Here is a 24,976-nt window from a genome sequence, read left to right as displayed (position 1 = left end):
TGCCTCCAGCTGATTGATTACCAAAGAGTTACCGTTGAACGAATATCTATTTAACCCTAAAGGTACAGATTGGCATACCTTGTAGCTTTCAGCAGCCACATAAACAGGCTTATTCATGCTGTGGGGCAACCAATGCAATCTGGTATGTCCCATCATGTTAATTATACCTCCACTTTCAACACTCCATCTGCTCCACAAACACCATGTCTACCTCATCCATAGTATATGCCACAGCAGAGTCTATAAGGAGTTTCACAGGAACATCAAGCTTGGCCAGCTCATTGGACAACCGTAAGCCTGTCCTATCAGGCCTTCCCTCTGCAATTTACAAGTATGAAAGTTAGAAAATTTGGTTTAGCCCAGTATAGAAGCACATAAAAAAGTAAAGGTCGGTCTCAAATCTAAAGGCCAAAGACAGAGCAGCTATACATTAAAAACATAATAAGTAGGTAATTATGCTGAAAATGAGCGGCACCAGTTTCCTTTCTTGAGCCCAACACCATGCTTAACAGATGAGCAAAGCACATTTCAATTAAGATTTTTGTTTCTCTTTTCTACTTCATGCTTTTTACGAAGCAAATGGCGATGAGAAAATAATGCAATATGCAAGTTACAAGATTTGTGCTAATAAATGTTCAAGGTGATGTTAAGTAATATAGGGACACTCTAAGCAGGTGCAAGAGTGTTGAGAAACAAAACCTGTGCAGAAAACTCTAAACAGTTTTTTACTTTGAGCTGCTGTTTTCAGAACTTCCATCACAACTCTGGAGAAACCATGCACCAAAATAGTGCAACCATCAAAGATAAAATCTTGACTAAGCATGGCAATGATCCTGCGCGCCTGCAATATCAAACAACAATTCCTTCTACTCTCAGTATTCATATGAATAGCAGCATATGGAAACAACCCGGCAGCAAAACAATGGCGACATAAAGCTGTAATTAGCTAAAATACCTTGCAAGATATCTCTCCAAACTTCTCTGCACGTTCAATCAAACGAGATTTAGCTGAATTAAAGTCCTCGTATTCTAAAGCAGAAGTTCTGGTCACATACCGCATGAACAGATCGCAACCTGCTGTCAAAGATATGGAGGTTGTGTCCCACAACTGGAAACAACTACCAGTGTAAATCATCACAAGCAAACACTAAAAACAAATCACATCTATAAAATCCCTCTTCGTTGATTAAAAATCATTGTTAATTACAAAGAGTAAAAACCTTACTTTCCAATTCTAGGCACATAGCTGTTCTTCAAGATCAAAACTTAATCACAACATCACAATTAGCACCAAATGAAAAAAAAACCCTTAGGAAGCAACAAAACACACTCACTTTAAGCGAATCAGAGGCCTTTTTAAGCTCAATCTCAAGCTCCATCATAGTAGTAGCCTGACAGTTCCTAATAACAGCCGCAAGTGCCCTAATCGCTGCCACAGCCTCCGCCAAGTCAGGCTGCCTCCTCCAGCTATTAAACTCATCGATCACACTAAACGGCTTTCCAGCGACTGTGGGGACAGCGGTCTCCGGCGCGCCGTCCGGGTCACTTCCGGCGGCGGCCTGGGCCTGGGCGAGCCAGTCGCTGGTGACGACAGCGTGGTGGGCGGCGCGTGTCTGGTAATAAGCGGAGATGTTGTTTTGAGGGTTAGGGTTTTGGAGAGTGTCGGTCATGGAGAGAGGGGGTGGAGATGGGGGAGTGAGAGTGTCGGGAGGGTTGCGTAGTTTGGGAACGGCGTCGTTCTGTTGCTTGTCGAGAATGAAAGACGCCGATCTCCACCACATTTATGCGAGTGTGTTTTTGTGTGTCGTTTAAGTTTTTATGGGAGGGGATAATTCCGGTGAGATGTTATTAGAGTACAGTAAACTAAAAAATTATACAAGGAGGGAAGCTGACGCCGTGCACAGCCCTTCTCTTCACATGGTCTGGCCCTTCTGGGAGGAAAAGATCAATTTGGATTCTTTCAACGCCCACCAAATCCCACCATAAATTATACAGAAGGTTTGGAATTTGGATTAAGAAAGTATTCTTCTTGTAAATAAAATTATCTATAGATAATTTAATTTTAATCCAAAAACACTCCTATTATGTTTAATATTATTTAATGAAACGAATTATGTGATGCAATCGATAATGTAATAATGTATTAACATGGAAATAACACTTTAATTCTTGAAAACTTCACAATAGGCCCCTTTTTTATTGTTTTACAATCCTATTTTTTTTATAAATATGTTTTATCACAATAGTCCCTATTTTTTATTGTTTTTACAATCCTATTTTTTTTTATATAAATATGTTTTACTCCCTATGTTGAAATGATCTTACAATTAAGTCCCTTTGTAACTCATTTTAAAAAATCATGCTAGTTCATTACCAAGTTTTATTAGATAATGTGACATGTATGTGATTGAGTTTATATCACAGTTAGTGATTCTCCATATTATAATATGTTTGTTTGTTTTATATAAAGTATCTTGTAAATGAAAAATATTTTTGCATATAAAATGTTTTCTCTAAAATATATAAAATAAATATTTTAATATTAATAGTAAGATTAAGATGATAAAAAAGATGTGATGATTATAAAAAGTAAAATAAATATAGTAGTTGTAATAATTGAAAGATATTGTAAGTACTATTCATAAAATACTTTATAGAACTTCATGAACTAAAAATATTTTTTAATAAATAAATTATGTTTAAAAATTAATTATAAAAATATTTTTTATTCATTAATTTTTCTATAAAAAAACAAAAATTAAAAAAATATTATCTAGAAGCGAACTATACGGCCATTATATAATCATTTGCATGACATCTCAGGCATTTGTTAGCGTTTGGAAGCATATAAGAAGTTTAGGCAATGGTCAATTCACGTCCAAAAAACTTATGCAGCGTTTAACAAGTAAAAAAGCATCATTGACATGTATTTCAGTACGAAAAGTTATTTAAAAAATAACCGTTTACACTACCAAACATGCTCTTGACCAAAAAAGCTCCAGCTTAAGATAAAAAGTACTTATAATATTAATAAATGAAAAAACAAAATTAATCCCTTGCTGATATTATTGTACCTCAAGAGATATTACTATTCATTATAATTACTATTTTTGTTTATTGATCATTTTATTTTTTGTATTTATTTTGAAGGTGAGATGATCTTTTCACCGTTATATAAATATCTTTTGAGAATTTTATGAGTTATTTTGATAATCATGTTTTTTAATGCACAATAAAATTATTAATATAAACATTTAATAAAATAATCAAATGCCTGACACACATAGACCTTTTTGTATTTTTATATTTGATAAAATAGTATAATTGCTATCTTGCCTTTACCATTTGAATTTTTTAATTTGGACTTCAAGGGCTTGGTTGTAATTTCAAGGGTTTGATTGTAATTTCATCATAATTTGTTTGTTATGATTGTTTAGCCCCAAGGGCATTTTCAATTTTGTAAAAAAACAAACGAAAAAACTGATGTGTGCCTCACACACGTCAACCACTCCACCACCTTCTAGTAGCACGTACAACTGGCTTCGGTGATTATAATTGTGATTCCATTATATCATTTTATTCATCTCAGCATTTTCTTCCTCTTTAGGTGGTGCGGATATGGTGTTTCGACGTCATTTGACCTAAAATTGCTTTTATTTTCTTTCTTTAATTTATTTTCCTTCTCATTCTTCATTAGTTGTGTTATGGCCTTGTAAAAAATCATATCAACTTTTTAATTTATTTTTTTCTTTTAATTTAGTCCCTCTTCTCTTATTTATAATTGTTTTTTGTTTACATTGATTATGTCTAATTGGGATTTTTTTTTGATTCCATCCCTGATCATTTGATTTTTGTAATTCGTTTTCAAATTCGATCCTTATTTTTTAATTATTATTTGTTTTATTTTAAATCATTTTCTTGAATAATTTTCTTTTTAATTCCATCCATACACATCTATTTTTATTTAATATTGGTCATACTCTTTGACTAATATTTAATCATTTTCATGTATGTGTGAACATCAAGAGATGAGGGCTATAAATCCCTCTTGATGTTATACCTAAATTATCAATTAAGTCTATATTATTTTAATTTGTTCAGTTGAAACCAAATTATTCAATTGCAAGCAATTAAACCTGTTGATGATCTGTTAATTTTTATGACATGACATTTAAACATATAATTTTTTTCCGACGATGTGGTTCTCCGGTTAAGCAAGTCTTGCTTCAAAGATTTCTCCCTAAAACCTTTATCGTTATATACTCCCTGAATCATTGCAGAACAAATCTCCACAGCTGTGAATCTGTGATCACTAATCTTTAAACATAAATGATGAAACAAACACAAGAATCCTCCATCGCTGTTTGCTTCGATGGCACTGGAATCACCGCCTGAAGTTCCTAGTTCATACTGCGCGCAGCTATCATCGCAAGCATTTCTATGGCTTGAATATTTAATGTTCATAAATTTCATGATAAAGGACGATGATGTCGACAACGATGGTAACAGAGGCGTACAGGAGACGAGGAAGAGCTCTTTGAGGTAGAAGAATAGGCAAGTTCTCAGTTTGCTTCTTTAGTCTCTTAAGAGAGAAATCAATTCATGTATTATGATTGAAATCATGATTTATTTGTAGATTCATAGCTTGAAAAGGAAATGCTCTCTTGGGAGTCCATCAAAGATATTGTAATTAAAGTCCACATTACAAAATTAATGAATGAAAGGAAAATAAGGTATCAATTAACTAAGTTGAAATGCAACAAATGTTGTTATATCGGTTAAAAGATGAGGGTTTTAATTATTTATAAACATAAAAAGATATTTTTCCTCTCAAAAAGCGTTTTTTAAAAAGCAAAATCATAGGACAATATGTTTTAAAAAACTTATTTTGTACATACACACAGACACACATTAACATATAATCATTGTATATTACAAAAAAAATAAAAAAGTAAATGACCAAAATTCTCTTCTCCTAAATGATAGGAGATAGGTGTCATAAGGTTTAAGGTTTTTTTTTTATTTATTTTAAAAGTGTTTTTAAAAAAATTTAAATTTTTTATATTTTAAATTAATTTTTTTATATGTTTTTAAATCATTTTGATACGTTTATATTAAAAATAATTTTTTAAAAATATTAATTTAATATATTTTTAAATATAAAATATTTTAAAAAATAACTATAATTATATTTCAAATAGTTATACTCCAAATATATTTTTAAATAATGAATTTAAGAATTTATTATATATTATTATTATTATTATGATCATCAGCAAACCAAACATTCTACGTGCATAATTTGCGTGCTAAAACAAAAGAGGCATGCAAGGCGTCGCGTCAGCAAAAAGCAAAAAACGCGTTCATGGGAAACAACGAATCTAGAGAGAGAAAATAAATGTCTGGAACAAGAAAATAAAAGCAAAAAAAGACACGCAGTTGGTATAAAAAGTCAACAGTCAATACTCAAATACCATTCCCTTCTTATCCACTATCTCCCCAACACTTGCCCACTCCTGACTAAAATTTGAGGGCATTCTTGAACTTTTCAATTTTCAGCTTTTTTCGCTCATCGAACCTTTTTTTTTTTTTTTTTTTTATCAGCCGAGGAGTTCCTTATCATAACAAATTAAAAATACACACACACATACACATCATTAACCCTATGTCCTCTGTCAATAAACACACAAATTTATTTATTTATTTCCAATTCCAGGTGCTCTTAGATTTTTCATTTATTAGCATTTTTATGCTTCTTCCCTTATGTCATTAAATGGAGCAGCTTGTTTATATATATACAAGAAAGAGGAGAGGAAGAAATACATGGTGATGACGATGACGGTGGTAATTTAGCAGCTTCATACAAAAATTTGATTGCTTCTTTAGAGAATCCCTATCTAGGTAGACAGCCAGGCTTTTTTATTGCAAATCCGCACCTACCGCTTTTGTCACGGATTGATTTGACTACGTGTCATAAATCTCTTGGTGAACAAGATCTTATGCTGTTGTTGTTAATTGTCTTTTCAAGGTAATAAAATTAAATTTTGTATTTTTTTTTTCACGGTATTGTATTGTATTGTATCGTATCATTCAATCAGACCTTTTTCCCTTCTCTCTATCTCTGTAAGGACAGGTTAGAGACAGATTTGTGCTGCTTTTGTTTTAGGTGTTGGATTTGATCAATTTAGTTGTAAAGCTGGTGGGGGTGTTTTGAAAAGAAGAAGTTTTTTATGTGAATTCTACTGGTTGAGATCGCGTTGCATGACTTTTCGCTGTTTTGAGCTTCTGGGTATTTTTAGTTTAGTGTATTTTTTTGAGTGGTAAGTTGTTTCTTGAACTGGGTTAGGTTTTCATAGGTGTGTTGAGATCAGTTCTGGGTCAAGGAGTGATAAAGAAGTTGAAGGTGCATGTTTGAGGTTATTGGAGGGGGGATGGTTTCTTTCAATTTTGGATCGATTAGGGTATTTTCGTGATTGTCTGCTTACTGATGAAATGAATAACTGGTGTTGGATAGTGGTGGAGATTTTGATTTCTTGATTGCGATGTTTGTATCTCTTGATTCGAGATGAAAATTTTTGGATATTGTTTGTTGGTTAAGAGTGGCAAATGAATATAGCACAATGAACGGGGCAGTAAGGATTGGTTTTAGATGAAACCTTCCGGCAAGACGTTTTCTGAGCTAGTTTGCCTTTTGAAATCCTGGATCCCTTGGCGCTCTGAGCCAGCTAGCGTGTCAAGGGATTTTTGGATGCCCGATCAGAGTTGTAGGGTATGCTACGAGTGTGATTCTCAATTTACAATATTTAACCGCAGACATCATTGTCGACTTTGTGGCCGAGTTTTCTGTGCCAAGTGTACAACCAACTCAGTTCCTGTTCCATCAAGTGATCCGAGGACTGTTCAGGAAGACTTGGAGAAGATTCGGGTATGTAATTATTGTTCCAGGCAATGGCAGCAAGGTTTAGCTACTTTTGATAGTGGAATACAGATTCCCAGCCTAGATATTAGTAGTTCACCTTCTGCAGCAAGTTTTATCAGCACTAGATCTTGTGGCACAGCTAACAGTAGTAGCCTCACCGGTGGTTCCTTGCCATACATGGTTCGGCCTAATCAGCAAGCTCAGCATAGTTCACGTCTCAGCCCTCCTCAAGCAACAGAATTGGAGACCAGTTCTGATAAGCAAGGGGAAGTGGAATCGGCTAGTTGCAAAGACCCTGTTGCTGACATAGAATATAGATCTCCAGACGGATATGCATTTTCGGTGAACAGGTATGATGATGGTCTTCTTTTGGCACTAAACATACAGTGTGATTATTTGGTGCATGCATCAGAAATGTATAGAAATGTAACAATCTAATATGCTTTTTTTTTCAAGGCATTGAGGTTGAATAAACTGATATGCCATTTATTAGCCAGAGAGAGTGGTTCTTTTTTAGAGTATAGCGATTAGCTAATTCCTTTATGATCATCCAATGTTACTCGTTGCTGTCTAGGATTGTTTACATATGTTTACCATGTAAAGGCTTCTCAAACCAGAATGATTCGCTCTTTATTCTCCTCGTAATAAAAGATCCTTAGCTCTCATGGAAGCAACCTAGGTTTGTTGAGATATGTGTGCGTGCAATGGCCCCTCAAGCCAAAAGGATTAACCTTTTGCACTCAAAGATAAAAGGATCTTTTGCTTATGTTTAAAGTTTAGCATGCCAAAATCAGCCCCCTCGGCAGAAGATTGAGTCCTAGATTGGTCTCTGCTTACAAGCATGGTAATATTTGGAATTTGTAGCTCCGCCATGTAGAAGGTGTTAGTTTTAATGCATAGCTATTAATTATTAAATCCTTGGTTCTGCTTTAGTGCCAGAAGTGATGACGATGACGACGAGTATGGTGCATATCGATCTGATTCGGAAACAAGGCATTCTCCTCAAGTCAATGATTACTATTGTCAAGTTGAGTTTGATGACATGAGTAATGACGGTGGATCTCGCAAGGCTCATCTTGATGGAGAAACTATTGAACCAAAAAGTTTAAGCAGTTCTCCAATAAGGCACAGTTTTGGTCCACAGAATTTGGAAGGAATGCCACAGCTAAGGAAAAGGGATGAACAAGAGATGGATGTTGAATGCGAAGTACCGTCCTCTATGTATACTGGAGAAGATGGTAACACTGAACCTGTGGATTTTGAGAACAGTGGAGTGCTTTGGCTCCCCCCTGAGCCAGAAGATGAAGAAGATGAGAGGGAAGTTGGTTTATTTGAAGATGACGACGACGATAGGGATGCTGCAGGAGAGTGGGGATATTTACGGGCATCTGGAAGTTTCAGAAGTGGAGAATTTCATAACAGGGATAGGTCAAGCGAGGAGCACAAGAAGGTCATGAAGAATGTGGTTGATGGGCATTTTAGGGCTTTGGTATCTCAGCTATTACAGGTTGAGAATGTTCCTGTGGGAGATGAAAATGATAAAGAGAGCTGGTTGGAAATCATCACATCTTTGTCATGGGAGGCTGCTACTTTATTAAAGCCAGATATGAGCAAAGGTGGAGGAATGGATCCTGGTGGATATGTGAAAGTGAAATGCATTGCTTCTGGACGCTGCTGTGAGAGGTAATCGCTACCTTGATTTACACTTCCCATGGATAGGCCGCCCTGTTCCACTTTTTTTTAAGATAACTACTCAATATGGATTTCTCACTCCATGGATAATCAAGGTGAAAGGTTGTGAAGCTATATCATAAATAACATTAACTAACTTGCTTATTTTAAGTTTGTATAACTCCATCAGGAAAGGTATTTGCTTTTAAAAGTGAATTTATTTTTTGCTACACTTCTTGTTGCTGTTTCTATAAGTTTATTTTTACCTGCTTTGATTTTGATTTATCTTCTAGTATGGTGGTCAAAGGTGTTGTTTGTAAGAAAAATGTTGCTCATCGTCGAATGACTTCAAAAATAGAGAAACCTCGATTATTGATCCTTGGAGGGGCCCTTGAGTACCAGCGAGTTTCTAAGCACCTGTCAAGTTTTGATACTCTATTACAGCAGGTTCTGATTTCTAAACACTTGTCTCAACCCTTTATGCTTTAGTTTCTTCCTCATTGCTCTCAATGTACCACAGCAATTATGTGTTTTTGCTTGAACTTTTTTTTCCTTTTTGGTTTCTTATGAGTTGTCTCATTATCTAGGAAATGGACCATTTGAAGATGGCAGTGGCAAAGATAGATGCACACAACCCTGATGTCCTTTTAGTGGAGAATTCAGTTTCAAGACATGCACAGGAGTACCTTCTTGCTAATGACATATCTCTTGTTCTTAATATCAAGAGGCCACTTTTAGAACGTATAGCCCGCTGCACAGGTGCTCAAATAGTCCCTTCAATTGATCATCTATCTTCCCCAAAGTTGGGGTACTGTGAAAAGTTCCATGTGGAGAGGTTTTTGGAAGATCTTGGTACTGCTGGGCATGGTGGGAAAAAACTGGTGAAGACATTAATGTATTTTGAAGGCTGCCCAAAGCCATTGGGTTTTACTGTAAGTCCCTGAAACTTGAGTCATTTGACAACAAGTTGCTGAGGTTAAAAGTTTTGATGGACACTTGATCAGGTTTCTGAATTGCATTGTTTTTGGCCAATCAATGCTTTATCTACTCTGGCGATTTTACACATTGTAACGAAGTTGAAAACATTTTCTGAGTTACTGTTCAGGAAATAATCCTGGTTGGACTATGCAATTGTGTAGCTAGTAGCTTTGCCATTGATATATTAGTCCTTTGATTTTGCAGGCTACTTTCAATTTGATTGCTGGGCCTACTACTAAGCTGTATTTGTCTCTTTAATTTCTATTATCTCAGATTTTACTAAGAGGTGCTAATGGGGATGAGTTGAAGAAAGTGAAACACGTGGTCCAATATGGTGTTTTTGCAGCATATCACTTGGCTTTGGAGACATCTTTTCTTGCTGATGAAGGAGCATCTCTGCCAGAACTCCCGTTGAACACTCCAATAACCGTTGCACTTCCAGATAAACCATCAAGCATTGAGAGATCAATATCAACTGTACCTGGTTTCACTATTGCTGCCAATGAAAAACCTCAAGGACTGCAATCTAGCAATGAACCACAAAGATCCTATAGCGCCCCTAGTGCAACTCTGGTCTCAACCATCATCGGTTCTTCTGTTGATAATGCACCTGCAGCAGATTGTCCCAGCTCTCAATCCTCAGAATCCACTTCATCTCGCTTCAATTCAACTGAATTTCTTTCTGCCGTTCCATATACTGAGAAAGCTGTATCAAGTTCTTACCACACATTTGTGGAAAGAACCAAAATGGATTCTGGAGCTTCTCTGGTTGCTGAAATTGCTGCGGCTGATCATCTTACTGCTAGTGGCTTTGGGTCTTCAGATGGTGTTGCAATGAACTCTTATTTCAATGAAATCATCACAACTCAGCCACAGAGTTCAGAGGTATCATCTGCTCAACAAGATTCTAGAAGGAATCTTGAGGAGCCAGAACCTTTAAAAGAAGAGTTTCCTCCATCACCTTCAGATCATCTGAGCATTTTAGTTTCCTTGTCTTCCCGGTGTGTGTGGAAGGGGACAGTCTGTGAGAGGTCCCATCTCTTCCGCATTAAATACTATGGAAGCTTTGACAAACCTTTGGGTCGGTTTTTGCGAGACCATTTATTTGATCAGGTAAAATTTTTTTTCCCAAATTTGTTATATCTTGTAGAAATTTGGTCATTACTATATCTGTTATACTCGCAGAGTTACAGCTGCCGTTCTTGTGAGATGCCATCAGAAGCACATGTTCATTGTTATACTCACAGGCAAGGAACCCTTACTATATCTGTTAAGAAGCTACCTGAAATACTGTTACCAGGTGAACAGGATGGGAAAATCTGGATGTGGCACAGATGTCTGAGGTGTCCACGTATCAATGGTTTTCCTCCAGCTACTCGGAGAGTAGTAATGTCAGATGCTGCTTGGGGTTTATCATTTGGGAAATTTTTGGAGCTTAGTTTTTCAAATCATGCAGCTGCAAGCAGGGTGGCAAGCTGTGGCCATTCTCTTCACAGGGATTGTCTTCGTTTCTATGGGTAATTTTGTTAATCTCTTCATCATGTTATGCTGTCAATTATCATACAAATTCATTATTATCTACAGTCACTACATCTTGTGAAAATATATAATAATGGCATTTCTGCTGGATTTAATCTTGACAATTGTTTTATAAACATTATGGAACCAAGAAGTCACTCAGGACCATGTTGGGTTATATCTGCTAAAACACCTCTTTCTTCAATGTTCTTGTATATTTACTGAATGTTTCTAGTTATATAATTTTTAAGCTTGTGTGTCCATTTGACAATCTATAGCAGGAGAAAAATCCTTTTCATAAACAAGTCCTCTCACTCTCACACTGTCTTTACATGTGCAGTTTTGGGCAAATGGTTGCCTGCTTTCGATATGCGTCAATTAATGTTCTCTCTGTATACCTTCCTCCCTCGAGAGTTGATTTCAGCTTTGAGAATCAAGAGTGGATGCAGAAAGAAACAGATGAGGTGCAGTGATCCCCATTTTGGACTTTTCATTATCTTACACCTTTATATGGGTGATTACATTGTCTGATTATAACAGGTGGTCAATCGGGCAGAACTTCTACTTTCTGAAGTACTCAATGCTCTTAGTCAAATCTCAGAGAAACGATGTAAGATTGAGCAACTTAACAGTGGCATGAAACTACCTGAATTGAGACGCCAGATAGCAGAACTTGAATTGATGTTGCAAAAGGAGATGGCAGAATTTGAGGTGAGGTTTACTGTACCTTTTGATTTTCTAGTCTTTAGTTACACAAGCATCATAGGTGAGCCATTTCTGTAGTGAAAACTTGTGCATGTTAATAGGGACTATTTAAAGTAATATTATGTTCAAAATCTTCCCTAATTCTGCTACTTTCTGAATGTTAACCATCTTTAACACCCTCACCCCCCCTAAAACTTTTCTTAAATTTACTTTCAACTCAAAGAATGTGAATGTTATCATGTTTATTAGCAGAATCACAATCATGGAAAATTAACAATTCACTATAAACAAAATGCTGTGTCATTTAGTCAAAATGTTTGTAAAAATTGAAGTATTCATAGCTTTATTTATTTAGTTCACATCTATGTAACTATGAAAAGCATCTTCTGACTTCTATAAAGTTCCCTTAGAAATCTGTTTTTCCTCACAATTATTTTCATCATTTTTTTTGTTTAAAAAAGTGCATATAGTTGAAACAAATATCAAATCTGTTGCATCCTTGTGGTTTCTATGATTTCTCAGAAATCTTTCTTAAAAGGTTTTTGTGTGAATTTGTTATATAAAAATACTTAATAGTTTAAATCGTTCTCATTGCTGTTCAGGAGTCGCTCCACAAAGTCTTGAGCAGGGAAATGAAAAACGGGCAACCTGTTATTGACATTCTTGAGATCAACAGACTGCGGAGGCAGTTACTCTTCCAGTCTTACATGTGGGACAACCGTCTGATTTATGCAGCCAGTTTAGATAACAGCTTCCATGATGATTCAAACAGCTCAACTTCAGGATATGAGGAGAAACTGCTGGAGCCAGATAACAGTGATAAGCTCGTTGAGGAAAACATGGGACACAGGCCAGGAAATGGTTGCAGTAGCTGTGACTTTCCTTCTGTTGATGCCAAGCTGCTTAAAGGCTCTGACCAGCAAGGAGACTTTGGTAGCAACACAAACCTATCTGACAAGGTTGATCAAGAAATGGATGTGTGTCTAGGCCCCGGTCATGGAAAAGAAGGCCATGCTAATCTTTGCACTACCATGTCTGCCCGTGATCTATCTGACATTAAGGAATCTGGTGGAAATTTTTTTAGGACCCTTTCTGATGGACAGGTTCCTATCATGGCAAATCTATCGGATACCCTTGATGCTGCATGGACTGGTAAGAATCACCCGGGAGTTGGGACACTAAAGGACGACAACAATAGGCTTTCTGATTCAGCTATGGAAGAATCTTCAACCACTGCTGTGGGATTGGAGGGGGTAGATTTGGAGGGCCATGCCAAAGACCGAGATGGATCCAAAGTGTGCTATTCTCCTTCACCTGCGTTGTCTGCCAAGGACCCTGATAACATGGAAGATTATATGAGCTGGCTAAGAATGCCATTTTTAAATTTCTATCGTTCATTGAACAAGAATTTTTTAACAAGCTCTGAGAAGCTTGGTACTATGGGCGGGTATAACCCTGTCTATGTTTCATCCTTCAGGAGTTTGGAACTCCAAGGTGGGGCTAGGCTACTTCTGCCTGTGGGTGTGAACGACACGGTCATTCCTGTGTATGATGATGAACCCACGAGTCTGATATCTTATGCTTTAGCATCACCAGAATATCATGCCCAACTAACTGATGAGGGGGAAAGAATAAAAGACACTGGAGAATCCAGTTCTTTCTCAAGTTTATCTGAATCATTCCACTCTCTCGAAGAAGTAAGCTATGATTTGTATAGAAGTTTTGGATCTACAGATGAGAGCATCTTATCCATGTCTGGATCACGTAGCTCTTTGATTTTGGACCCACTCTCCTACACAAAGGCTATGCATGTCAGAGTTTCTTTTGGAGATGACTGCCCAGATGGTAAGGCAAGATATTCTGTGACTTGTTACTATGCTAAGCGGTTTGAAACCTTGAGGAGGATATGCTGCCCATCTGAACTTGATTTTGTAAGGTCTCTTAGTCGTTGTAAGAAGTGGGGAGCTCAAGGTGGCAAGAGCAATGTCTTCTTTGCAAAAACCTTGGACGATCGTTTCATCATCAAACAAGTCACAAAAACAGAATTGGAGTCGTTTATAAAATTTGCCCCTGCTTACTTCAAGTACCTCTCTGAATCAATTAGCACAAGAAGTCCAACATGCCTGGCAAAGATTTTGGGAATTTACCAGGTGCTTATTCTTGAGACCTTAAATGAAAAGTAGGCAAAATTATCATAGTTATTTAGTTTGACTGACGTTATGCCTAGTTCACCAGTCAATTGAAACTTTGTTTGACTGTCTGTACCTTATGCCAAATACGCAAGTAATCTTATGGGTGACCACAAAAGTTTGTGAACACGTGGCTACCAGTATCTGCCAAGGTTCTGCTTCTGCCAGCTGGTTGGTGCAAGTGGAGCTTTAGAAGTTTTTAAAAAGCTCCTGATTTTTAAAATTAAAATGCTCATACAATATGAAAATAGTTGTAAGAAAAATTTGAGGATGCTAGCCCCTGTCACTTTTGCAGCCAATGAAGGAGATTTTGTATTAACAACTTCATACAGGGCATTGAATATGTTCCTGGCAACTTATTGCTTTGTTTTTTTCTTTCTTGTTGAAAGGTTACATCGAAGAATCTGAAAGGTGGGAAAGAAACGAAGATGGATGTTCTAGTTATGGAGAACCTTCTATATAGGAGGAAAGTGACCCGCCTTTATGATCTTAAAGGATCTTCCAGGTCACGGTACAATCCTGATTCTAGTGGGAGCAACAAGGTTCTGCTGGATCAGAACTTGATTGAAGCAATGCCAACCTCTCCCATTTTTGTGGGAAACAAGTCAAAGCGGCTGCTGGAGAGAGCTGTTTGGAATGATACTTCTTTTCTTGCAGTAAGTTCTAAATCTGTTTCTTTCTTTCTTTCCATTTATTTTATTTCCTTTTATTTTTTTTTCATAAAAAATGTCTAGTTGCTGTGGTTATTTAGCATTTGAAGATGAATATGTCTTCGTTGTCGGCCTTTAATTTGTCATGGTTATAAATATGCAGTCTATTGATGTAATGGATTACTCATTATTGGTTGGGGTTGATGAGGAGAAGCATGAGTTGGCTCTTGGGATAATTGATTTCATGAGGCAGTATACATGGGACAAACATTTGGAAACATGGGTTAAGGCTTCAGGCATACTTGGTGGGTCAAAGAATGAATCTCCAACTGTTATTTCTCCGAAGCAATATAAGAAAAGGTTTAGGAAAGCGATGACTACCTATTTTCTGATGGTCCCAGATCAATGGTCCCCTCCCTCTATCATTCCAAGTAAATCCCAGTCTGATTTGGGCGAAGAGAATACACAAGGTGCGGCTTCAGTTGACTGATATTTCGGGTCTGCCTTCATGCACATTTAAACTTGAATTTTTGGAACATTCCTCCAACAGTTTTTCTCTCATTCTTGATATTTCATTTCATTTTTTTTTTCTATAGAATTTGCTTTTGTAACTTTAGTTAAGAAGAGAAGGTCATAATTATTAGTTAGGAGATGCAGAACAAGGCTGTCAAAGCCATGAGATTCAGTCGAGGGTATATAATATTGGATGTCCTTCCCTGAAATCTTTGTACAAAAGAAAAAGAAAAAGAAAAAAGAAAGGCATTGCAACATGTACATGTATCAAAATTGAATATTATGTCTTGTGTTTTAGTGCTGATTTTGATGTCCATTCCCTAAATCATGTTCATTGTTTTTCGGTCTGTTTATCCATGTTTGGATCTCTTCACCGACTGCTTCTTTCCCTCGGAAGGACATATGCTATAGCCTGGTACTTTGCAAGGACTAAGAGTAAAGTAGATGGGATAAAGGACACGTTCAAAATGTAACAGTTGATTTGGTGGTAGCATGCCTGTCAAGCATTGTTTGGCATTCTGATCTCTGTAAATCGAGATTCCTTTTTTTCGTTTTTGTGGCATAATGAACCTTGGATTACTTTGCTGAAACAAGTGCCAAATGAATGTGTTGCAAATTGACTTTTGGGGGTAAAATTACTTGGTCAAACGAGCTTTGTATTAGAGTAAAACTTGCAGCCAGTTGGTAATTGCTTGTCAAACATGATATGCAGATTCACACTTTCATCTTTCCACCTTGTTACTAGCATATTCAAATCTCTTTGTAGACGCTCTGATGCATAATATATTTGAAAATATTCAAACTGTTTGATTTCTAGCACAAGAATCATGTCCTGTGTTCTGCAAGGTGCGTTTCCTGCGCTTCATTTTTGTCAAAATCTCTCCTTACTGATTGCATCCGAGGTAAAATATAATGGCGTTTGCAAATGATTGCGGGTGATTTTTCATAGGCCCAACCATTTCACCCTTTTAGCTTTGAAACAGCATTAAGAATCACTTTTAGAAAGCTGCCATTGTTGTTCTCTATTTGTGTCAAAAGGGGCGAGTGCGCGTGCATATTCGCTTCAATGAAGAAAAAAAGCGCCAGCAGAAGGAGAGAAAGTTGAAATATTGATCACAGACTGGAAAAAATGAAAAATGAAATGCTTCAAGAGCACAGATGAGTGATTTTATGCTCGCCATTTACATTCTGGGATCGGAAGAAATGATTTTTTTCCCCGTTATGTTGGGACTTATTTCAGATAACGTTGGTTAAACTTACAGGAGTTAGTTACTGATCAGTAGAATTTGTTAAAGCCATTCCGATTGCAGTCCTCCATTTTCAGTGCTGTTAAACTCACCGCCATTGACAATCTGAAGCAATCTTTGTTGAAGAAGATTGATGATCTCAACATCCCTGTAGTCAACCAAAGATTGACAAAACTTTTTCAGGTATTGATTTCGGATATTACAATAGAGGGCTGAATTACAATATGCTACTTGGTTGAGAATAATCAAACCTTGGATGGTATGATGAACATTGAAGCTGTTGGTGAAATCGAGGGCCTTCATCGAATCCCTCACAGATTATCTCCCCGCTTTCATCTCTATAACAAACTATGCCCTCCGCTCGATTCTCGAAAACCAGCTAGAAATTAAACAGAGAGTTATATATATATATATCAAGAAACATGGGAGACGAGATGAAACAAGTGTACGAACATTTAATACCTTGGCTTTTAATGAGGATCTGACCGGAAGAGTAGGTGCTTTCTTGAGTGGAACATGACTACTATTCCGTTGAAGCATCAAAATCCTGCTTACAGGTTTTATAACAGGTCCGGATTTGTGAACCAGGATGTGAGGAGACGACAAGCATGTTACAGCCATTGATCATATGCTAGAAGACGAGGAAGGAGGAGTGGTTTTGTTTGTTGTCTCAGGATCTGTGCCTGGCTCTGCAAGAACATGATAAGGTAGTTTTGATCGCCAGGTATTTGTAGGTCTAAAAGGATATAAAATTCAATTATTGTTAGGTTATGTCATGTCAGCATGCACTGTAGGGGCCGTAAAATACAGAGCTTCCAAATGGGTCCCATGTTGCTTATCTTATACCTGTTCCTCAGATTGGTGAGCCCTCACTTGTCTTGTAGTTAGGTGATGCTTCCGTGTTTCTCATCCATTGGTTGGTGGGTCTATTCATTGTTTCACATTAAATATGCTTAAATATCGATGTATGTGCGCATCTTATCAATGATCCTAGTTTTTTTCTTTTTTTTGATCCAAGGCTGAACATGGGTCGACCACAGCAACAGGGAAGGAAAGAAATTTACACTAGTTATTCGAGTTATAAAATGTTTTTTATTTAAAAATATATTAAAATATTATTTTTAAAATTTATATTTAACATCATTTCCACACTTTCAACTATAAAATTTGTTTTTTCGCCTTTAAAATGCTGAAACAGATATAACATTACACATTTAGCCATTAAAAAATGTCCTATACGTCGTTAAAACAATGTATGTCTACTAGCTGGGATGTGTGACAACTTTCTAAATAAAAATTAAATATAAATAACATCAAAATATTTAAAAAATACTTATCATAATCCCTTTAATTATACAATATACACAATTAAATTTTACTGTCACAATCACAAGAGTATATGTTCGAAGCTAAAATGAAAACCTACGCCACTGAGCTTTCTTTGTAATCTAAAGATTAAACAATGGTGATGGTTAAAGATTCATAATTATATTCCGGTCAATCGAGAAGGGGTACGGGGCTGCCTCCTCAGAATTCCGACGGTTGCTGAAAGGAAAAAGTAAAGCATCCTCCCGTGTCACGAGCTTAGCATCAGTCAGACCTTTCCTTCAAAATGGCAGCACCGCCACCGTGTACCTATTTGTGGAAGAATTCTCCATCAATCAGTTTCAGAGGTCATCTGTCAGATGGCCATTTTATTCGAGTCAACAGTTAAGCTGGTGATCAACGTTCGTCGCAGGCTGTGGCATATAATTCAGAAAACAGAGTATAGCGACGGCTATAGATGCTTTTAACAGCGAAGATATCTTTTCTCTCTCCTACATCTAAAGTGCATTATTATTCTTTATCAACATCATTATCGAATCCAAGACGTTTGTATTTTTTATTTTGTTTTTAACAATTAAAATATATATTTTTTCTTTATCAGCATGGCTTCTTAGATCTTTGGGTTAGCATGGTTTTTAATCCAAGTTAGGTCTAGTATAACTACTGGTTAGATCCAATATAGGTGTCTCATCTCTATCGTTTAAAATATTTTTTATTTTTAATATTTTTATAAATTTAAAAATAAATTATATTAACTCATCGTGGACTGCGAACTAATATATTAATAAATTACTAAAACTACTACATGTATAAAAAAAATATTATACTTGAGGGTCTAACTCAGTGATCAACTGCAAGGCTTGCTTTATGACTGTCCCGAGTTCGATTCTCTTTATGCACTAATTTGCCATCCTCGCGGTGCCTTACTTGTCTACTGGAGCTTGCAGAATGTTCAGTAGATCCCGGGATTGATCGTTGTGCGCGTAAGCTGACCCGGACACTCCGGATTAATATATATATATATATTAAACTAAAAAAAGGAATTGGAATTTTTTACAAGACATCATAACCAAATTGAAAATGAAGTTATAGGATCAAAACATAGACACCTAAAACTAAAGGGATAAAAATATCAAGATAAAAAAATTTAAAGACTAAATTAAACTTTTACATAAACTACTAAATTAACATCTTTTCAATATTCATGGAAAAATTAACGAGTTAGGCAACTAGCCACCACTCAATTGATTCCTATCTATGTTTTTTTTTTTTTTTTCATGAAAGATATTTTTTTCATTACCAACAAGATTTCATTAACAAAAGAAAAAATAGATAGGTGTTTATAATTTTTTTTTATATTGATTAGAAGGTGTTTTTGTATTAGAAATAGAGTTATTGAAGGTTTTCAAAAAAAAATTTATATGAAAAACAAGATGAAACCTTGGTTTTGGAGGTCCATAAATCATGTTGTTAATAAAAAGAATATGATACATAAAAAAAACATGAAGAAAACACAAAAATAAAAAATGAGAATTTTGACCAAAGATATACATTTTGCTTTAAAATTTTAATTACTTGAATAGAAATGAATTCTTATACTGAAACATAAATACCTAAAATTACATAGATAAAAAAAAATAAAACTAAAAAAAGGATTAAATTGAACTTTTTTACAGTACATCAGGAACCAAATTGAAAATGAAATTGGAGGATCAAAACGTGGACACTTAAAACTGAAGAGATAAAAATGTCAAAATAAAATACTTTAGAAACTAAATTGAACTTTTACATAAACTTCAAGAACTAAATTAAAATCTTTTCAATAATCATGGATTTAAACATGAAAAAAAACAAAGTTTTAGAATTGAAACAAGACTAAAAAGGATAAAAAGAAACATAAAAGATTTAGACAACAAATTGAACTTTTCTAAGAACTTCAAAAAACAGCATCTGTATTGTGTCGCGATGCAGCAAGAACAGCATCTGTATACTTCAAAATTTTCCTCATCCCTTCTCTGTATCTCCCCGCTCTTCCACTATTTCTACCGAAACACATTTATAAGCTTTGCCCATAATTTACCAATTCTAAAATCATATTTGTATTTTTTATTGCAAGAACATCTGGTACCCTGAGCTTTAACTATATTCAATAATTCACCCACAGTTGTACGTGAATAAGATCGTTCATGAATCATGATGCATGATGAGTGGAATCTGTGTGTCCTTAAGCCTCGACCTTGCAGCTAGGAGAACACTTGCCAGCACACAAACATACATGGCCTGCTCCTCCAACTCCATGTATTGGGGTCTAGAATTGCCTTGAACCGATTCTACTTAAAGAATTCTACCAGAAGAGAACTTTTCAAGAATATCAGAATAATCCATTACTAGGGCCCGTTTCATATCTCATTAGCGCTTGATTTCTGTTCCCGGGCCATCCTTGTATGGATTGGGTTTAGCCCTCGTTGGTGAAACCCATTTCCAGGTTCACGGAAAGAATGGAAAGGAAAAGGTTATCTTTAAAGCTTTTTCCTGTCGTGGAACAGGTGAGACACTGTTACACACTAACAGAGGGATAAAAAAATGAACAAATCCAAAAAGATGAACAGAAAATTGTTTTGCACCCCTCAAAGCCCCTCCAACACTTCTTTTCATGAAGTACTATTTCGTCTCCTTCCTCAGATTATATAGAGTTTGAACTTTGAACTATGCATGCATGTAATGTAACTGCGATGTATACTGGTGGTCTCCTTTTCTTTCGTTTTTTTTTTTTTTTCAGAAAGAACACTGTAGCATTACTGTCTAAGTTGTTATATCACATGTGGGGTCAATATTGGGTGTAACAGTAGCCCTTTTTAGACCATGATTCTCGGTAGTCAATGCTGTTTCCCTCTTCAGCTTCACTGTTCAACTGCTTCCTCTCTTTCTCTCATCACTTGTGCTTTACATCAAAATGAGGCACATGCCTGAAACCAAACCTCTCACTAGGGACTGCTAGACCTAAGGTATAAACTTCACCAGAGACTAGTCCAGAAGATTCCTCTACTTGTTTTAAATCGAGATCATTGCAGTGACCCTCCTCACAACCATGGATCTCACTGCTCCAAAATACTTTCAACCTCCTCCTGTTTTTGTTCCTAATGGGGTATAAGAATTCACATAATTTGTTTTTCTTCTCCTACTGTCTTTTTATGTCTCATTTGGGTTTTGACATTTTCGGTACTGATAACATGTTGGCTTGTTGTGTTGTGGGGGTGTGTTTGTGATTTTAGGAACCAGCATTGGAGACCAAGACCAGCACAAGCTTCTATGTGAAGGTTAAGGAAAATCCATTTGCAGACTCCTTTCAAGATCCACTGTGCAAGCTCAATCTCAAGGAGACATCTGAGTTTGTCAAATCATTTCCAATGGCAAATAGCAGCGCCGAATGCAGAGGATTTCTTGAAGTTTCAGTTCCAAGGAGAACAGAGGGAGTGAACTCAGTTACACAGAGAAGAGTAGAAGCTCCTCCTACTCCTGGTAGGCCAGTATTTAGCTTCAGTGTTGGTAATCTTGCAAAAAAGAGCTTTCCATCCAAGTGGGATGATGCAGAGAAGTGGCTGATAAGCAGTTCTTGCCACGAGTCTCCTGCTCATGTCATAAAGCCATCACCAGAGTCTTCAAAGATTCACAAACAATGTGATAATTTTAAGCAGCAAATTGAGGTATTTGCGGAGAAATCAAGGGTTACGGAGGAAAAAGCACCAAAAGTTACTACAAGCTTTCAAGGGTCAGTGGCTTTGGACCAACATAACTCAGCCACAGCTTTTAATGGGACTTCTGTTTCTGCTGATATGCTTCTAAAAGGTAGGATTTATCTTCATTTCAGCTTTAATGGAACCTCGATGAACCATTTGGCGTTTACTTCTCATTGTCCATTTTTTGCCCCTCTATTATCCTAATGACACTCTATTATTATTCACCTGTCTTTTAAAAGCTCAACAGAGACTCGAACTTTTCTCTCCACTGTTTAACTTCCTGGTCCACTTCAACTATACACTGCTGTTTGACTGTGCTTGTTTATGGGAGATTTTGTTGCTGCAGCAAATTAAGTAATGTGGACAATGTTATTCAACTTAGAATTAAGTTGCCCAGAATTTGAGAAAAGCAACAGAATATGGACTGGTATGAAATTATATGCAAATCGTTGTTTTGCTGGGGAAAAAATGATGCAGAGTTCTTGTTGCTTTGCTTTTTCACCTTTACTGTGCAACCAAAGGAGTGAGTCAATTCTTCTAAATGGTAGTACTTTACCTCGCTCATGTTATATAACAAGTCCAATTAATATGTATAAAATCATTTGCAAAATCTTCACAGTTCCATTTAGAATGCCTTTTCTCATTGAATTTGTATTTACTATCCAGACCAGTTAAATTATGTTCACAACTTGGATTCATCTCAAACAAATTGAACGAGTACTTATTTGAAGTTTGTTAATGATTGTAGATAAATTCACAAGCGAGGTGGAACCGGTTTTACCAAGTTTTATGTATTCAGGGCCATCGAAAGAAGGTTTTCTCTTTAGAAACTTAGACAATGAAAGCATGAAAGATGCCGGCACTGAAATAATTCATGAGGTGAAACACAGAGATGTCGGGACAGAGATGACTCCACTAGGCAGTTCCATGAATTCTAGGTGCCACACCCCATTCAAGAGTTCATCGCCTGCTCGTCATAACACACCTGCCAGTAGGTCAGGCCCGTTGGCATTAGGGGACTCGGGCAGTGGCAATAATTCTATTGACATTTCACAGCTGCAAGAATGTCATCTGGCTAAGCTACATCTTGGGACGCAATATGGTTCTGTCACATCAAATTGGAGCTCAAGGGAAGAGGAAGAAGAGGAAATATCAAAGAGCCTGAGACATTTTGAAACAGGCATTGTATCTCAGAAAAGTGTTTCAGACTCAAGAGCTGCTGCATGGGAAGAAGAGGAAAAGACAAAGTGCTGCCTTAGGTAATAATATGAGCTCACAGATTTTTCAGCATTTAGCAGTTGATTTGTTTTTTTAGTGAGTTATCAATTGTAATTTAACATACAGGTATCAGAGAGAGGAGGCGAAAATTCAAGCTTGGATTAACCTCGAAAGCGCAAAAGCAGAAGCGCAATCAAGAAAGCTCGAGGTACACTCGTCATCTGTCTGATTCATTTTAGTTTTTTCATGCTGTTCTTTCTTTGATGAATAATCAAGCACCATGGACAATCAAACATGAGAATATAAAATCTCAGTACTCTTTTCTTTGCAATAGTCCTCTCCTTTGTTTTGCTACTGGCGCTTTTCCTTAAAGTTTCTGCCCAATAATACTCCACCTTGTTGCTAATAGCAACAGTAATCATAGGCAAACTAGCAACTCACTGAACTCCTCATAGTTGGGATGGAACAAGCCATGAGAAGTAGTTGTATTTTGGTATTAGAAATTAAGTGAAGATGATCTGAGTTACCCTTGATGTTAAGAGTATGGACAGATTATCCATGTCTATCAAATGTTTACTATAGTTGGAGGGTTTTGTCGGACTTATTGTTGGCTTATTAGTCGCCTCGAGTCCCTCGCAGCTCCTTGACACCTCGCTTCTTTTTGTTTTCTTGACTGGTCCACCTCGTTTAGAGTGTCTTCTTTGGTTCCGTATATTCTTAACTACATGTTTCAAGATTAAACAACTAAGAAGAAGTCATCATTGTTTGAATAAATAATTCTGTAGTCTTTGTTGTAATTTTTTAGCCCAAGTGGATATCTATCGTTTTGAAGTTCGCAGCGAACAGGAATATTCACTTGAACTTAGGCTACCTTATGCTTGGAAGGCGTAGTTTTTAGTTCATATCAATAAAATAATGGCCAAGTACACGATTAACAAAGGCAGCACTCCTCCATGCTCTACTTTTCGTGCCTTGCATTCACACTTTGCAATTGGTAGGAGGTGGGGCGCACGGAGGGCCACTGATTTCCAATTGGAAGATATAACAAAACGTAATTCCAATGAGAAAACACAATAATTTTCTATGCATTTTTGCTTGTCACCTTACTATTTTTGGGGTTATGCATTCTTTTGATTTGGATAGTGTACCAATAATGGCTGGTTTCTGCTAATGGTGTAGTCTATAATTGAAAATCTTTTCTTGTCAAAATGAATTTTCCAGGTGAAAATACAGAAAATGAGATCGAATCTAGAAGAGAAGTTGATGAAGAGGATGGCAATTGTGCACAGAAAAGCTGAGGAATGGAGAGCAGCAGCTCACCACCGGCACACCGAGCAGACTCAAAGGGCTAGTGTACAAGCACAGAAGATAATCATAGACAGACATAACATGCAATTTTCTGGCCACACTTCTTGTGGTTGTCTTCCTTGCAACAGTAATCATTGAAACATAACAAAAGATGGATGTATCTTTAGTTCTGTAGGGATATCTATCAGATTGCAAATCTTTTTTTATATTTTTTTTGCAAGGCTGGCATCTGAAGAATCCACTAACTCTATCAAGTCAAGGTACTAGATTTTAGTCATATCAGACAAGGCCAGTAGTCGCCTATAATTATTCAATTTTAAACCATAGATGTTGGGTCTGGAGCCTGACCTGGCCAAGGTCTCGGATCACTGGTTTAACCGCCTCGACCAATTAGAAGACATATAGGGATATGTGTGGGCTGTCATTTACCATATATTTTAAATTACAAAGTGATGGTGTGTATGCCAGAATCAAAGACAGGAAGCTGAGCTTCTTTTGCAGCCTACCTCGAACAAGGAAGGGTGTATAAATTTCAGATTCTCTTACAATCTTACATCCCGCATTGTTGTCCCGCGTGAATGCACGCTAGGATTTAGCGAGAAAACAATCATAAGAACTATTTCGTTGTTTAATTACAAATTCAAAGGCACAGTTGCTTCGCAGGCATCAATTCTCTTCGTGCGCCTGCTCTGCTGTTCAGTGAGAAGTTAATTTTGCTATTTAGCTGTTTACAGCAATGTTAATTACGGGTTATGCTTTTACAGGCTCCATGTCATTATTTGGACTTGTTAAGCTTATCAGTAACTTAATCCAAGAAGAAGAAGGCTGGTCAACGCATGGCTTCTCTATCCATCTTACAACCACCATTTGAATGTTTAGGTAGTTTCTACCAGGAATGATTTTGTATTCAAGCTGTCTGTTGAACTCTTTATGTTAAATATATAGCCATCTTATTCCATGTATTATTTCATGGAACTGCATCCCTTACTTCCTGCTT

At 36.6% G+C, this 24,976-nt stretch overlaps 2 protein-coding genes and 1 pseudogene across 6 annotated transcripts; 2 read left to right on the top strand and 1 right to left on the bottom strand.

Moving 5' to 3' along the window:
- The window catches only part of LOC118037303 (uncharacterized), a 3,449-nt pseudogene extending 1,445 nt beyond the window's left edge, over positions 1-2,004 (bottom strand).
- Positions 2,005-5,620: 3,616 nt separating this feature from the next.
- Positions 5,621-15,871, top strand: LOC118037308 (1-phosphatidylinositol-3-phosphate 5-kinase FAB1B). 5 transcript variants are annotated; one of them, XM_035043239.2, is made up of 12 exons: positions 5,621-6,028; positions 6,167-7,269; positions 7,853-8,602; positions 8,884-9,037; positions 9,178-9,522; positions 9,842-10,681; positions 10,754-11,085; positions 11,427-11,550; positions 11,627-11,797; positions 12,394-13,941; positions 14,370-14,636; positions 14,794-15,483. In XM_035043239.2, exons 2-12 carry the CDS (start codon positions 6,650-6,652, stop codon positions 15,118-15,120), a joined length of 5,478 nt encoding a protein of 1,825 aa, XP_034899130.1. In that variant the 5' UTR covers positions 5,621-6,028; positions 6,167-6,649; the 3' UTR covers positions 15,121-15,483. The 5 variants fall into 5 exon arrangements, with proteins under 5 accessions (XP_034899130.1, XP_034899129.1, XP_073259919.1 ...); XM_035043238.2 differs by having other exon boundaries at positions 6,134-7,269; XM_073403818.1 differs by lacking the exon at positions 5,621-6,028 and adding an exon at positions 15,541-15,871 and having other exon boundaries at positions 6,051-7,269; positions 14,794-15,100.
- A 4,628-nt stretch (positions 15,872-20,499) lies between these two features.
- Positions 20,500-24,185, top strand: LOC118037307 (uncharacterized). Its single transcript, XM_035043237.2, has 5 exons — positions 20,500-20,861; positions 20,989-21,562; positions 22,202-22,712; positions 22,798-22,879; positions 23,893-24,185. The coding sequence occupies exons 1-5, from the start codon at positions 20,805-20,807 to the stop codon at positions 24,115-24,117; spliced, it is 1,449 nt and encodes a 482-aa protein (XP_034899128.1). The 5' UTR covers positions 20,500-20,804; the 3' UTR covers positions 24,118-24,185.
- The last annotated feature ends 791 nt before the right edge of the window (positions 24,186-24,976 follow it).

This window comes from Populus alba, chromosome 1, assembly GCF_005239225.2.
Source record: "Populus alba chromosome 1, ASM523922v2, whole genome shotgun sequence".
Taxonomy (NCBI): domain Eukaryota; kingdom Viridiplantae; phylum Streptophyta; class Magnoliopsida; order Malpighiales; family Salicaceae; genus Populus; species Populus alba.
This window is presented reverse-complemented; position numbering and strand designations above follow the sequence as displayed.

Coding starts and splice junctions, on each gene's coding strand:
- LOC118037308 (XM_035043239.2), top strand. CDS start 6,650: ATGAAACCTTCCGGCAAGACGTTTTCTGAGCTAGTTTGCCTTTTGAAA. Junction 9,038..9,177: donor TTGATACTCTATTACAGCAG/GTTCTGATTTCT, acceptor CTCATTATCTAG/GAAATGGACCATTTGAAGAT. Junction 13,942..14,369: donor AGATTTTGGGAATTTACCAG/GTGCTTATTCTT, acceptor TCTTGTTGAAAG/GTTACATCGAAGAATCTGAA.
- LOC118037307 (XM_035043237.2), top strand. CDS start 20,805: ATGGATCTCACTGCTCCAAAATACTTTCAACCTCCTCCTGTTTTTGTT. Junction 21,563..22,201: donor TGCTGATATGCTTCTAAAAG/GTAGGATTTATC, acceptor TAATGATTGTAG/ATAAATTCACAAGCGAGGTG. Junction 22,713..22,797: donor AAGACAAAGTGCTGCCTTAG/GTAATAATATGA, acceptor TTTAACATACAG/GTATCAGAGAGAGGAGGCGA.